Source organism: Xyrauchen texanus, chromosome 4, assembly GCF_025860055.1.
Source record: "Xyrauchen texanus isolate HMW12.3.18 chromosome 4, RBS_HiC_50CHRs, whole genome shotgun sequence".
Classification (NCBI taxonomy): Eukaryota; Metazoa; Chordata; class Actinopteri; order Cypriniformes; family Catostomidae; genus Xyrauchen; species Xyrauchen texanus.
The window spans coordinates 49,292,234-49,308,710 of NC_068279.1; the positions used below are offsets into that span (position 1 = coordinate 49,292,234).

Here is a 16,477-nt window from a genome sequence, read left to right on the forward strand (position 1 = left end):
GACTGAGAAGTCGTGTTCAGTTCGGGTGGCCTCTGGGACTTTGATAAGGAGACCAGTTCAGTTGATTTATATTTTAGAATGTAAGGTGTAAATTAATAGTTAAGTTCATTTGGTGGGTGCTGTTGTGATTTAATTAAGATTTAATACAGAGTGTGTTAAAGGTGTGAGAGTATTACATTTATTATTCCATTATATGTAATTTGTGTGATATATATTTAAAATTTGTGTCAAATGTCTAAAAGTGTAACAATATTTGGACACTATAATGCTTTGTGCATTTTTGGGGAGTTTAGTTGGTGTGTGTGTGTGTCCACTTTAAGAGATTGACATGTACACTTTTTTTGTTTGTTTTCTTTTTTCGGTTTGTTGTTTCCTGTGAAGAAGTTTGCTTCAGAACCCTACAGTAAAGTTCTTTCAATTCATAACCAATTTGTTTGGATTATTGTCTTCAAGATTGATATCTTCGTGACATGGGTTGCTCTAAAAACAAAGATAATTGACTAAACTCTCTTAATGGTATTGTACAGTCACCCTAATTCAGTCCTAGTTACATTTCCTGTAAATGTATAAATGTACTGGTTAAATATGGGTGGGGCAAGACCAATAACAATTTTAAAAGTCAACAGTAGACCTACAAATTTAGGAATTTAGGAATTATATGTAATTAAAATACATTGACACCCGTTTGATTTTTTGTCTAGTAACAGGCTTCAGAACAGATTTATACGTCTGAGTCTTGGTAGTCATACAATAAGTATTATGAGGAAGAATCATCGCTTTCATATATAAAACTGCTGCCTTGGTGGCCAGATTATTTCTAATAAATCTAAAGTTCACCAAATTTAATTTGACTGTTTTACAACTTTCTTCACTTTTTTTAAAAGAAAGTTGAGAGTCAATAACGATTCCTAAATATTTAAATGCCTTTACATTATTGAGCTTATTGCCAAGGACGCATTATTCTGGTTAAGTGTCACAATCTGCCCTTTTTGTAAAGAACATACAGAGATTTTTTGCTACATTTAGGAATAGACCAGATTCAGCCAACCATTGTTAAACATGAACCATTGCAGATGATAATTCATGTGCAGCTTCTTGCTTATTTTTGAATGTACATAGTTAACAGCATCATCTGCATACATTTGATAAGAAACACCAGGAGGACAGACATCGAGAAGATCATTTACATACAAATGAATTAACAATGGTCCCAAAACAGATCCTTGCGGAACTCCAACTTCATAATCGAAATATTCAAATGTTGAGTTACCTACTCTTATACACTGTTTTCTATGTTCTAGATAAGATTTAAGCCACTAGTAGAAAAATGTAAATGCTATAACCTAGCAAGTAAGGTATCAGTCTGGAAATCTAAAGTGGAATTTATCCCATAGTTATCTCTAACCCTAGAACCTTTAAGGGATCAATTAATTATGTCAACTTTTGCCTCACACACCTCCTTAAGAATACATATTGGCAAGGTACTATTTACAGGTTCTATAGCAAGACACTGAGTCTGTAGATAAAGAGTCTTTTTGAAAACGTTAACTGAATGCAAAAAATGTCTAAGTTACTAGTTTAACCCCCGTTCCCTGATGGAGGGAATGAGACATGTGGATTATAGTGACACAAGGGGCATCTTTAGGGAGATTTGGATTCCTCTGAATATGAAAAGGCCAATGAAAAATTGTCGAACAGAATTTTCATGTACCGCCCCCGGACATACAGGTATAAAAGGCGGGGATCATGCATCTGTTCAGTCAGGTTCTACACTGAGGAGCCGAGAAAAAGTTTCAGCCATTACAGTGGCTTTGTACAGTGTTGTGGCAAGGGGGACACAACGTCTCGTTCCCTCCATCAGGGAATGGGGGTTACACTAGTAACCTAGACATTCCCCTTCTGTCACTCACTCGACGTTGTGTTGATTGTAGTGACACAAGGGGCCCCTATTCAATAGCACCACCTACACTGACGTCATATGGTTTCTATTAGGTTCCCGGCATCCGAACAAGGTTTTCCCTTGAGGGGTGGGAATAAGCGATGTGACAAGCATGAGAGCAGATCACACCAGCTGCTGCCTTTTCTCTCTCTATGTTTCCCCTCATAGAGTGTTAGATGTGGCTGGGGCCATCTAGCTATAATACGCATCGGGAAGGCATTCTTTTTCAGGGGAAAAGACCTCGAAGATACCACATCCTGCCCAGGCTTAGGAGCTAAAAATGTGGCAAATACATCACATGGGCCCGTCGCCACACATGGAAATGGTGCGGTGGTAGATCCTGCCTAATGAGGGAGGAGTTCTAAAAACACGGCGACCGGGGCAGTGGGGACTGCCCAAGGGAGACACGGGTCCACCTGACAGGGGGATCGTACCGTAAAAATACATCACAGGGGGTTACCGTGATAACCGGCACCTATGGACCACCTATTCCAGTACAGAGTAATTAGTACCCGCAGTGGGTCTGGTCGAGAATTCCTCCACTGAATTCGCAAACCAGAGAGCTGGGGAGGAAGAACATCCAGAGAGTGGGAGTTTGAGGGCTCACCTGGGAGTAGCAGCGCACGTGTTTGCCTCACTGGAGGGGAAAGGTGCTAGCACAAGCGGTATACCTGGTCAGTTGTAAACCGACTCAACTCGGAGATTGTAGAATCTCGCAAAGTTGCTGGGTGTTGCCCAGCCCGCTGCTTTACAGATGTCTACTAGAGAGGTGCCATTGGCCAGTGCCCAAGAGGATGCCACACTCCTTGTAGAGTGTGCTCGAACCTGCAAGGGGGCGGGCACGGCCTGGGTCCGATAGGCCAATGCGATGGCGTCGACTACCCAGTGGGCGAGCCTCTGTTTGCAGACAGCTTTCCCTTTCTGCTGTCCACCAAAGCAAACAAAGAGCTGCTCGGAGTCTAAAGCTCTGTGTGCGGTCCAAATAGGTATGCAAAGCACGTACCGGACACAGCAACGATAAGGCTAGGTCTGCCTCCTCCCGGGGCAGCGCTTGCAGGTTAACTACCTTGTCCCTGAAAGGGGTCGTAGGAACCTTGGGCACATATCCCGGTCGAGGTCTTAGGATGACATGGGCATCTGCCGTGTTGCTGAGAGAGAACGCTTGCAGGTCTCCAACCTTCTTGATGGAAGCGAGTACAATCAGGAGGGCCGTCTTCTGAGAGAGGGCACTTAGCTCGACTGATTCTAGCGGCTGCGTGCATGTCGTGACATGTGACGGGCACGTACGCCGCCATTGTGGTTTATGTATTCTACCGTTGCGGTGCTGTCTGAACGGATCAGGACATGCTTGCCTCGAATCAGCAAGAGAAACCTCCACAGGGCAAGGAATACAGCCAATAACTCTAGGCAGTTGATGTGCCAAAGTAGCCGCGGGCCTGACCAGGAGCCGGCGGTTGCGTGCCTATTGCACATGTTGCCCCAACCCCGTTTTTGGTTGCGTCTGGACACCTGCTGTAGGGGGACTCCTGTCCGCAGAAAACAGAGGTCTGTCCAAGGGTTGAATAACTTACAGCAGCGGGGGTCGAAGACCACATGATACATGCTGTGGTGTCATGCCATCTCGTGATTCGAGTCCGAAGCCAGTGCTGAAGCGGACTCATATGCATCAACCCTAGTGGCGTGACTGCGGCTGAGGATGCCATATGCCCCAGGAGGCTCTGGAAGTGTTTTAGAGGGACCGCAGTGCAAATTTTTAATGACTAAAGGCAATTCAGCACTGACTGCGTGCACTCGTTTGTGAGGCACACTCTCATTGAGACTGAGTCTAACTCCATGCTGAGAAAAGAGATGCTCTGAACCTGGGAGAGCTTTCTCTTTTCCAAGTTGACCAGAAGCCCTAGACGGCTGAGGTGTGAGTACCAGACTAGACACCTGGTCCCTGTGAGTGCATAGTGCCTCTCGAGAGTGAGCTAAGATCAGCCAGTCATCGAGATAGTTGAGTATGCAGAAGAGCACTTCCCTTAATGGGGCAAAGGTGGCCTCTGCGACCTTCATGAAGAGGAGACAGGGACAGGCCGAAGGGGAGGACCTTTTACTGGTACGCCCGGCCCTCGAACACGAACCATAGAAATAGCACATCAGGATCAGTACTACCCACGTGCAGATCATTTAGTGCCTTGGCCTGGTGAAATTGCAGGAGGGCCATGGCATGCAGGGTTGAGGCGGCCTGTCCGGAGGTCCTATAGGCTTTAGCTGTCAGCGACGACGTCATCCTACAGCTTTGTGGGCACAGGTGCACCGCAACCGCTTTGTCCAGCTGGGGGACCTCTGTGTACCCATGGACCACCCCGCCGTCAAGGGTAGTGATAGCGGATGAGTAAGGAGGTCGGTTCCGGGCAGTAAAAGGTGCCCTCCGTGACCTCGTTAACTCGTTGCGCACCTCCGGGAAGAACGTTGAGGGGAGGATGGAGGGTTCCAGTCCAGCCCCACGCTCACGTGGCCCGGGCAAGCATATCGGACGTCTGGGCATCAGCCATGAACTAGGCAGGCAAACCTGAAGGTGGAAGCCCAGCTGAGTCCTTCGCATCAGACGCTGCGACACTCTTTGCTACAGCGGCGACGTCATCATCCTGCTCCATTGCGCCAATGGAGACATCAGACTGGCCATGAGGCAAGCCGGTCTTGCGTCGAGCCTGGACAGAAGCAATCGAGTATGCTGGGGGGCGGGTGGTTTGTGGGTATTTACCCGCCGAAACCACGCCCGCTGAACTCCCCATCGTCCTCAATCCCGATGCCATGGTCAAGTTCTCGCAATGAGTACTTGAGCCATCCTGATTGTGACACAGGCACACGAGGCAGCACATCTGGCCGTCAGAAGTGGAGAGATATCTGTCCCATCCAGGAACAACACAAATGCGGAAGGGCATCTTGAGAAAGACGCGTCTTTAAAAAGACGTTCTACGCCAATGCGTTTACTCTTTTACAGAAATAATGCTCTTTTAGAGGAGGTATTGCTCTTTTAGAATGCTGTCGAAGCGCCCAGGGGCATGGACTGCACTGGCGTGCAGAGGAGGGAGGAAGCCGCTGGCTAGATCCAACAGCAAAGCTCTCTTGAGGTGAGTGGAACAGTAGTGAGTTTCTCAGCTCTCTGATCACACAACCACTCGGCTCTGAAGAAAGATTCTGACTAAACAGATGTACGATCCCCACCTTTTATACCTGTATGTCTGGGGGCAGGACATGCAAATTCTGTTTGGCAATTTTTCATTGACCTTTTTCATATTCAGAGGTATCCGAGGCTCCCGAAAGAAGCCCCTTGTGTCAATCGACACAACGTCGAATGAGTGACAGAAGAGGAAAAATTATTAGAAATATCTGCTATCACGCCACGATCATGAAAATATTTTCCTTCTTATTCAAGTTCCATATTCCTCACTGACTTATTAGAGTTTCCAATTTGGCTTCTCAAATGTTCTCAACAGAGTAAGACGTTGTGCAAATTGACCCCTGCTACCCAGTATTCTACTGGCAAACATTCAATATCTGGACATCAAGCTCTGCGAGTTGAGAGTGCAGATCTCTTTCCAATGAGAGATGAGGGACTGCTGCATTATCTGCCTTACAGAAACTTGGATGCCTACAGAGATTCCAGACTCAGCCATAGAACCCGTAGGGTTCTCCGTGCACCGAGCAGACAGAGCGAAAGAGCTCTCAGGTAAAAGCAGAGGTGGTGGTGGTGGTGTATGTTTTATGATCAACAAATCCTGGTGTGATTAGAGGAACGTAAATTTTATTAAGTCTTTCTGCTCTCCTGATCTGGAATTACTCATGCTTCTGTGTCGACCATTCTGGCTACTGAGGGAATTCACAGCGGTCATTAACACTGCCGTGTACATCCCCCCACAAGCCAACACAGACCAGGCACTCAAGGAACTGTATGGGAGTATAAGTGAGCAAGAAACCGCACACCCTGAGGCCACTTTCATTGTATCCAGGGACTTTAACAAAGCCAATTTGAAAACAATCACACCAAAATACCACCAACATATCAGCTTCAACACACGAGGGGAACGGGTGTTACGAATGAGGATGGAGGCAGACAAAGGTTGAGGATCCAAATGCGGGTTTATTAATGAACAGACACAACAGGAGCAAACAAAACAACCACGATGGGTAAAATGAAAGCAAAACACAAAAACGCTGGAACACTGGAAACACGGGCATGGGAGCGAACATCAACATTCAACAAATGACAGAGAGTGGAAGGCAAACAGGGTTAATATGCACATGAGGCAGGATAATTACAAACAAGACACAGGTGAGAACAATGACAGTGAACACGAACGCTAACAAGGAGACTATGGAATTAAATAACGGACAAAAGTGAAAACTAAGGAGCAAGGTGAAACACGACAGGGTAATACATGATATAGCCCCCCCTCAAAGGATAGGGTCCCAGACGATCCTAAAAACAAACATACAAAAAAAAACAAAACAGAATCATCCAAGGAATGAGGGGGGGGGACTGGCAGACCACGGAGGGCACAAGGGGACACCAGACAATCCAGGGGGGGACAAGGGGTAGATAGATAGACCAAGGGGGGCACAGAGGGCAGGCGAGCAGTCCACGGGGGCACAAGGGGCAGACAGACAGTCCAAGGGGAGCACAAGACGGGGACTGGGTCAGGTGGCCTGGGAGCTGGCCACAGGACAGGGACTGGGTCAGGAGGCCTGGGAGGAGGCCACTGGACAGGGACTGGGTCAGGGGGCCTGGGAAGAGGCCACAGGACAGGAACCGGGTCAGGAGGCCTGGGAGCTGGCCACAGGGCAAGGACAGGTTCAGGAGGCCGAACCGTGGGAGGTGGAGCCGTTGCAGGTGGAGGCGTGGAAGTAGGTGCCGTAGGAGGCTCTAGAGGCGGAGACCTGGAAGGCTCTGGAGGCGGAGCCGATGGAGGTGGTACCGTAGGAGGTTCTAGAGGCTGAGACCTGGAAGGCTCGGGAGGCGGAGCCGTAGGAGGCTCGGGTGGCAGAGCCGAGGAAGGTGGCACCGTAGGAGGCTCGAGAGGCTCAGGGTGCTCAAGAGGCGGAGGCCTGGAAGGCTCGGGAGGCGGAGCCATGGGAGGCGGAGCTCTGGAAGGCTCGGGAGGTGGAGCTCTGGAAGGCTCGGGAGGCGGAGCTCTGGAAGGCTCGGGAGGCGGAGCCGTAGGAGGCTCGGGCGGTGGAGCCGAGGAAGGTGGCGCCGAGGGAGGTGGCGCCATAGGAGGCTCGAGAGGCTCAGGGTGCTCGAGAGGCAGAGGCCTGGAAGGCTCGGGAGGCGGAGCCGTGGGAGGCGGAGCTCTGGAAAGCTCGGGAAGCGTTGGCTCTTGGATGGTCATGGCTACTGGCGCAGGGACGGTCGAGGCTACAGGCGCTGGCTCACTGACATCGGAGGCTACAGGCGCTGGCTCACTGACATCGGAGGCTACAGGCGCTGGCTCACTGACATCGGAGGCTACAGGCGCTGGCTCACTGACATCGGAGGCTACAGGCGCTGGCTCGGGGACGGTCGAGGGCTCAGGCTCGCTCACCGTGGCATGCGTGGGCTCTGGTTTGCTCACAGTGACATGCGTGGGCTCTGGCTCGCAGACCGTAGAAGGCGTGAACTGGGGAGCGGAAGCCTTTCTTCTCCTCCTCCTCCGGGCGGACGAAGCTCGCAGCATTGGCTCTTTGATCATGGCAGGCACGAAGGTTGGCTCGCTGGCAGACGCGAAGGGACGAACCACGGGCGAATGGAGGGTTACCACTATGGGAGGAGCTACGGGGTTCTCCTCGACGATGTCCACGGTGAAAGAAGAACCGCAGGCCAGTAGGGTCTCCTCCACGAACGCGCGGCACGTCCAGCCGTGCGTTGCCGGTGGCAACCGCTCCTTGAGCGCACTGTTCAGGTTAGCCCGGAAGAATACGACCAGGGAGGAATCAGGGAAGTCGGTGGCACCCGCAATCGCGAGAAAATCGCGGATGTGGTCTTCCACCGGACGGTTTACCTGCATGAGGCTAAGCAGCTGACAGTTCGCTTTTAGAACCGCTGGATCCATGTTTGTTGGTCGTTTGTTCTGTTACGAATGAGGACGGAGGCAGACAAAGGTTGAGGATCCAAATGCGGGTTTATTGATGAACAGACACAACAGGAGCAAACAAAACAACCACGATGGGTAAAATGAAAGCAAAACACAAAAACGCTGGAACACTGGAAACACGGGCATGGGAGCGAACATCAACATTCAACAAACGACAGAGAGTGGAAGGCAAACAGGGTTAATATGCACACGAGGCAGGATAATTACAAACAAGACACAGGTGAGAACAATGACAGTGAACACGAACGCTAACAAGGAGACTATGGAATTAAATAACGGACAAAAGGTGAAACACAACAGGGTAATACATGACAACGGGTACTGGACCATTGCTATTCTCCTCTCCGGGATGGCTACAAATCCCTCCCCTGCCCACCATTTGGCAATTCAGACCACTCTTCCATTCTGCTTCTACCTGCTTACAGGCAGAAACTGAAACAGGAAGCACCCACCCTCAGAATGATCCAGTGCTGGTCGGACCAATCAGACTCTGCACTACAAGACTGTTTTGATCACGTGGACTGGGAGATGTTCCGTTAAGCCTCTGATGATGACATCAAGGCTTATGCTTATAGCGTAACGTGTTTCATCAGGAAGTGCGTAGAGGGCGTTGTTACGACCAAAACAATATGGATCTACCCCAACCAGAAACTATGGGTTAACAGTGATGTTTGCGCGGCATTTAATGACGCTTTTAATTCCGCGAATGCGGAGGACCATAAACAAGCCAGTTATGCTCTCCGTAAAACTATTAGAGCAGCCAAACGTCAGTACAGGCACAAGATTGAAGGATAGTTCAACACCACTGACTCTAGAAGCATGTGGCAGGGAATTAACATCTTCACGGACTACAAAGGGAATAAAAACTCCACCGTAAACACCGCTGCCTCTCTCCCGGACAAGCTAAATACATTTTATGCTCATTTCGAGGGAAATAACACTGCCCTCGCGGAGAGAACACGCGGTGGACGCTACAGAGGTTGGTTCACTCTCCGTCTCTGTTGTGGATGTAACCCGATCCTTCCGACAGTTGAACATCCATAAAGCCGCAAGGACCAGTGCAGGAAAGACAGAGAACACAGCCCCATCATCATTAATGGAGCACCGGTGGAGAGAGTCAGCAGCTTCAAGTGCCTCGGTGTCCTTTTCACTGAGGAACTCACATAGTCTGTTGACACCGAGGCCATTGTGAAGAAGGCTCACCAGCGCCTCTTCTTCCTGAGGCGGCTGAGGACGTTTGGAATGAACCACCACATCCTCATACGGTTCTACACAACATTAGAGAGAATCCTGACTGGCTGCATCACTGCCTGGTACGGCATTACTGCCAATAGCACCGCTCACAACCGCAAAGCCCTGCAAAGGGTGGTCCCTCCCTCCAGGACATATATACCAGGCGGTGTGTGAAAAAAGCTTGGAGGATTATCAGAGACTCCAGCCACCCGAGCCATGGGATGCTCTCACTGCTACCATCAGGCTGGTGGTATCGCAGCATCAGGACCCGCACCAGCCGACTACATGATAGGTTCTTTCCCAAAGCAATCAGACTTTTGAACTCTTGATTTCTCATGATCAATATACATCAGCACTGCACTTTATTAATCTTATTATCTCACACTGGACTGTCATAAATTATATTCTCTTTACAATACAACCTACTGTATATTTTTTCTACACTCTATATACTTTTTTATTGTATGTGCATTCTATATTATGTGTATGTGTATTATACATTGTGTGTATAGTTTACTGTACATTGTATATTATTATTGTGTTGTGTAATTAAGTGTACATTAGATATGTAAATTGTGGTGTGTAAATATGTTGTTTATTGTAAACTGGTACATGTGGTATATGTCTCGTCACATGACTGCTATGTTGCTCGGAACTGCACACAAGACTTTCACCCACTTGTGCATATGGTTGTGTGACAATAAAGTGATTTGATTTGATTTGATATATATATATATATATATATATATATATATATATATATATATATATATATATATAGGGTTGGGACGGTTACTTTTGAAAAGTATTACACTACAGATTACAGAATACATATTGTAAAATGTAATTTGTAATGTATTCCATTCGATTACTCAAGGTAATGTATTCTAAATACTTTGGATTACTTCTGCACTGTTAGATTTTTCCACTTGTTTTGACAAATAAAAAATGTACAGTAAGACAAAATACACATGTTAAAAATACTTTCTCTGAAAAATGTAAATATCTTATGCAGTATTGTTTCTAAAACAAGATTTATCTTGTTTTAAGGATTTTTTGATATTTTTACCAGAAAACAATACAACAATTGTTATCAAGAATAATATTTTTGCCCTAATATCAAAGGTCTTACTAGAAAATAAGAAATTATTATCCAACATGAATTTTCTTGTTAAAAATTATGATCGTGGTTGGTAACGTACATGTAAAATGGCTAGAAATAGCATTTTAGCTTAGCTTGAAACTGACAATTTAAACAAGGTTTATTTCTATTTCTTCTGCTCCAGACTTAATTCAAACGTACTTTTCTGTCTGCTCGTATGAATGTAACACATCATAAGAAAGTGTTTCACCGCTGTTCAAATGAACTTTGGATCGCATCATATATACGTAGAAATGTTTTCCATCTGAAACGACTAAATATTAAATTAAAGAAATTACAATATAATGCAAAGTAATCTCTTCAGTATTTAAATATTTTTTTTAATGTAACTGTATTTTAATTACCAATGATTTCATTTGTAACTGTAGTGGAATACAGTTACTTATATTTTGTATTTTAAATACGTAATCCCGTTGCATGTATTCCATTACTCCCCAACCCTGTATATGTGTGTATATTTATATATATATATATATATATATATATATATATGTGTGTGTGTGTATGTGTGTGTGTGTGTGTGTGTGTATATATATATATATATATATGTGTGTGTGTGTGTGTGTGTGTGTGTGTGTATATATATATATATATATATATATATATATATATATATATATATATATACCACAGGTCTGTTGTATGCTTGATTCTGATTGGCTGACAGATGTTCTAAGGTGTGCAGTTATTTTCCAGTAAACGCACAGTTATGAAGTAGTTTCAGGTCTTGACTAAATAACAGTTCCATATCAATTTGCTAAATAATTTGACAATAATTTTCAATAATCTTCTAAGTTTATTTACATTTCTGTGGAAAGCACTCTGGTGCTCCCTCTCTCTCTTATTTGCTCTCCTCCACATCCACACACTTTTTTTTGAGGGGGCACCAAGGTCAGCCACCGCAACCTTTTTAATATAACAATTATATAACTGTTTGTCAATAAATGTGTATCAATAATGGTTCCATTTGGTTACATTTTATGAGGTGGGGGTGTCTGACATTATCAGGTGGTTTAACATTTAAATTTTTTTTTTAAATCTTGCCACCACTTTTATGCAGGCATTTTGCATACACAACAAGACAGGTGGTTCAAAAGCCCACAACTGCTTCAGTTCAACACAGTGAAAACATGTAGTGTATTTCTGAATGAAGCAGTTAGTGTAAGCGATAACAAAAATAAATAAATAAATAAATATATAACCCCAATTCCAAAAAAGTTTGGACAGTATGAAAAATGCTAATAAAAACAAAAAGGAGTGATTTTTAAATGTGTAAATCCTTGTGAATTTCATAGTTTTTTTTTTTAGTTTTTTTTTTAATGTACAGTAATTTCAAATCAGATGACTGCAACATGCTCCAAAAAAGTTTAGACAGGGGCAATTTACAACTAATAAAAGGGGGGCCTGGGTAGCTCAGCGAATATTGATGCTGACTACCACCCAGGAGTTGCAATTTCGAGTCCAGGGCGTGCTGAGTGACTCCAGCTAGGTCTCCTAAGCAACCAAATTGGCCCATTTGCTAGGGAGGGTAGAGTCACATGGGGTAACCTCCTTGTGGTCATGATAAAGTGGTTCTTTCTCTCAATGGGGCACGTGGTAAGTTGTGTGTGGATTGCAGAGAATAGCATGAGCCTCCACATGCTGTGAGTCTATGCGGTGTCATGCATAGTAAGCCCCACGATAAGATGCGTGGATTGATGGTCTCAGAAGTGGAGGCAACTGAGACTTGACCTCTGCCTCCTGGATTGAGGCGAGTAACCATGCCACCATGAGGACCTAGTAAGTAGTTGGAATTGGGCATTCCAAATTGGGAGAAAAAGGGAATAAAAAAAATGAATAAAAAAAGACTAATAACAATTTGACGAGTTGAAATAACAAGGCGATGTGAAACAGGAGATGATAAACAGATGAGGCAATCATGTCATAGTATATAGGGAGCCTCCAAAAACAGGCTAGTCCAACAGTCCAACAGATGCAAATAATCCAGCACTTTGAGAACAATGTTCCCCAGAGACAAACTGGAAGGACTTTGGGCATATCACCCTCTACAGTGCACAATATAGTTAAAAGATTCAAGGAATCTGGTCAAATCTCGGTACATAAAGGGCAAGACAAAAACATTTCTGAATGCATGTGATCTTTTGTCCCTCAGATGTCACTGTTTTAAAAAACAGCATTCATCTCTAATGATATGATGAACATGGGCTTGAGAGAACTTTAGTAAACCTTTCTTAGTCAACACCACTCGCCGCTGCATCCACAGATGCAAGTTAAGACTTTACTATGCAAAGCAGAAGCCATACATCAACACCGTCCAGAAGCACTGCCGACTTCTCTTGGCTCTGTCTCATCTTAGATGGAAAGTAGAACAGTGGAACTGTGTTTTTTGGTCTGAAGATCTCTTTATGTGCTTTGTGGAACATCACAATTTTGGCCTACAGAGCAAAAATATTCTTTTAAAAATCTTAATTTGTTTTCTGCAGATGAAAGGAAGTCATCCACATCTGGGATGGCATGAGGGTGAGTAAATGATGAGAGAATTTTCGTTTTTGGGTAAACTATCTCTTTAAAGTGATAGCTCAGCCTTAATTTAATATTCTGTCATAATTTCCCTACCCTCAAGTTGTTCCAAACCAGTCTGTCGCTTTGTATTACGTGGAACACAAAATATGTTAAACAGAATGTTAGGGACTGACAGACTCATTCAGCATTCACTTTCAAAATATTCGGCAAACATTATGTCTAATATCTCATTGTGTTGCATGGAAGAAAGAAAGTAATTTGGGTTTGGAACAACATGATTGTGAATGATGACAACAGATTTTCCATTAATAATAATTTTGTAATAAATGTTCAATGTGTATTATGTAATGAAATATAGGGGAGTAAACGTCTCTTATGTCATTTGTGAAAGTAACAAGCTACTCATTACTTGAGTACTCTTTTAATTGGATACTTTCTTACTCTTACTCAAGTAATTATTTATGTTAGTACTCTTCTACTTGAGTAATGATTTTTTTTTTTTTAAGTAATTGTACTTTTATTTGTACATATAAATGTACCATGTCATAAAAGCAGAAGAATAAACTCTTTTGACAAAAAATACTGTATACTCACTCTGATCCCCCTTGAAAACATAACAGAGTGACCTGGCCCTTGCAGCAAAAAGTTTTGGGACCCCAGCAAGTGCAGTACACTTGCACATACTGGAACTTGCCTCAAAACCTACAGGCATGCCAGTTTTTATTTATTTATTTAATCTTTCAGTTAATTTCCATTTCCATTATTTACATAAATTAATATGGCTCAGTAAATATTTGGCCATACCAATGACACTGCACAGCAGGCGGAGGCTGGTGGTGTCACCCTCGCCAGCATCCCTTGGACTCTTCCTCCAGGATGGAGGCAGAGGCATCCTCAGGCCAATGGGGCGGTGGAACTTGCGTCGGCGAGGCTCTACGGTCACCACAGGACTGAAAGTGGCCTGGTTCCCCAAGAGCTTGGCCACCAGTTCATCAGGGACTGGCTGGGCCTGAGTGTCAGGGATGGAGGTGGAGGAGGAACCATAACAGAGTGGTACAGAGCACAGGAAAACATAGGGGGGTGGGGTAACATGAAAGAGAAGAATATGGAATGAGGGTCAAACATGAAGAAATATATTTGGTAGTGTGAGCAATGTTATATGTATGCATGAATGGATGGATAAAATGAAGATCCATTCATGAAAAATTAAAAGAGGAAAATGAGAATGTGAAATAAATGAAAGAAATCAAGAAAAATGGAATGTGGCAGCAAAAAGACAGAAAAGATCTCAATAAATTTCAAATCATTGCAAAATTTTATGCAAAATAGAGAGTGGCGAGACACCATTTAGCTTGTCAATCAGTGGTTTTTATTCATAGAAAAAGTGTTACAAACATTATTAAACCAAAGCTGATTTGAAATTCATCGCTTCCAATAGAAATTAAACACAAAGCTGTAACAATGTAACCCTGTATAATTATAAAGCTTTTGAAGATATTTGAGTGTGCAACTCATCTTAATCATGATGTTATTTATATACAAGGCAAAAAAGGTCAGGTATGACGTGTCACTGATTCCTAAGCGTTAATGTGACAGAAGGCTAGCACATTGAATTTGAAGTATTCCAATTCTTGACCAGTTCACACATTGTAATGGATTCTTAGTAAAATGTTCTATGACAACAGCAATAATAATAATAATAATAATAATAATATTTTACAGGAACAATTGTGTCATGTTTTTCCACTATTAAAGCCTTTTGCAAAAATCCAAATGAGGACACAATTACCATATCAATTGCCTGTAATGTAAACCATTAAGGGAAACTTGTATGCAAATGTCATCGTACACCTTGTTCCATAGTTGCCCGAAGTTCTGATTCAAGTTTTCTTGTGAATCTGTGGAACTGTTTTGGTCAGTGTCAGTCTGCAAATGTCATCCAACTAGAAACTGAACTTTCTGAGGGAAATCTTCCAAGAATTATATTACAGTGATATCCAATAATTAAAGGTAAACATTACTAATAAAACAAATAATTTTCAAATATGTCACCTTTTATGGTTAATTCAATCTTAAAATATAGGGTAAATGACTGATACTGAGTTCCACTGTTTGTTAAAATGTATATAATTCAGCACAATGAGAACTGATCAAGAGTGTCAATGGATTTAGGATAAAGGATTAGGTCATTTTCACAAAAAATAAACAAATTAAAATGAAGATAGAGCAATAATAAAATTAACATCTGAAATAAATGATTAAACAAATAATGGGTTAAAAACAAGAAATAAATCAGCTTTGGTATGAGTTGGTGGTTACACTTGCACTGCAAAAGTAATCACATGCATTAATGAGACCTGCATGATCATTTAATACAAAAACAAAACAATAATAAAATATAAAATTGTATTTAAATCTAAAAGATTTAAAAGATTTTGTGAGTTAGCTAGTTTTTAAAAACTAATATAATCTATTTTTTATTACAGTACTTATATTTTACAATATGTTAATCTGCTAAAAATATGTTTTTATAAGGTGCTTCAGACATTTTTAAGAAAATAGAAAAAAATGCCCATCATCCAAAGAAACACTACATTTCAACTCCAAATTGCCATTAAGTTTTAACTTGCACTCATGTCTTTTAATATCCTTATAACTTACAACTCGTTTAACAAAACCTTCCAAGACACCGATGCATTCAAGCAAACATTACATCTGGGTTGCATATGTTATGCTTCTGTGCACTGTATCAAACAGTAAAACTGTATATCTGCAATACAATAAAACTGTTTCAATTTAAGTATCGTAAAAGTAGCATTAAATTGATGATTGAATTGAGAAAAAAAATGCTCATGATATTATAATTACTCATATATCCCGATCATGATATTAATTTAATATTGACATCTACAGCAGTTCAGCAAAACTGCCAATACCTGGTTTTCTGTTTGAGTTTGATCAAAGAAAGAAATAGACAGATATCATGCCAAACAACACGTCATCATTACAATTTTCAATCTCATTCAGGAAACCACTTACAAAATTACATTCATCCACATTCCACAGGAACAAGATTGAATCAGATAAGCACCATTCATATTTCATTTCAATTTGATGGAAGTATATCTCATGACCAAACAGGAAAAACATCACAAAAACCTAAAATCTGCCGAATGCATTATGTAACTATGTTGGCGATAAGCTTCCACCATTTTCAATCACCTCTTCATCATCCTCATCCTCATCCTCCCATCTCACCTGCAGTCCGAGACGAACCCGCTTGGTGACGGCCATCTCAGGAAAGCTGGCCTGGACCATGGGCACTAGCTTGCTAGTGAGAAAACTCCCCTCTGGGCCAATCAGGTCATTCTCCTGCTGGATGCGGGACACCACGGCAAAGTAAAGAGGGAAGTCAGTGGAGATGATACGTCTGATCCTCTTCTTCCCGAGTTCCTCCTGGCTCTCAAGATCTTAGAATCAAAATCAACACAGGAAAAGAAACTA

At 43.2% G+C, this 16,477-nt stretch overlaps 1 protein-coding gene across 1 annotated transcript in view; it reads right to left on the bottom strand.

The window, feature by feature from the left end:
- The window catches only part of LOC127634949 (ankyrin-1-like), a 191,680-nt gene that overhangs the window by 45,932 nt on the left and 129,271 nt on the right, over window positions 1-16,477 (bottom strand). The window contains exons 29-30 of the mRNA XM_052114737.1: window positions 16,232-16,443; window positions 13,778-13,982 (exon numbers count right to left, since the gene is read on the bottom strand). Coding sequence (XP_051970697.1) covers window positions 13,778-13,982; window positions 16,232-16,443 — 417 coding nt within the window. The remainder of the gene's footprint in view (window positions 1-13,777; window positions 13,983-16,231; window positions 16,444-16,477) is intronic.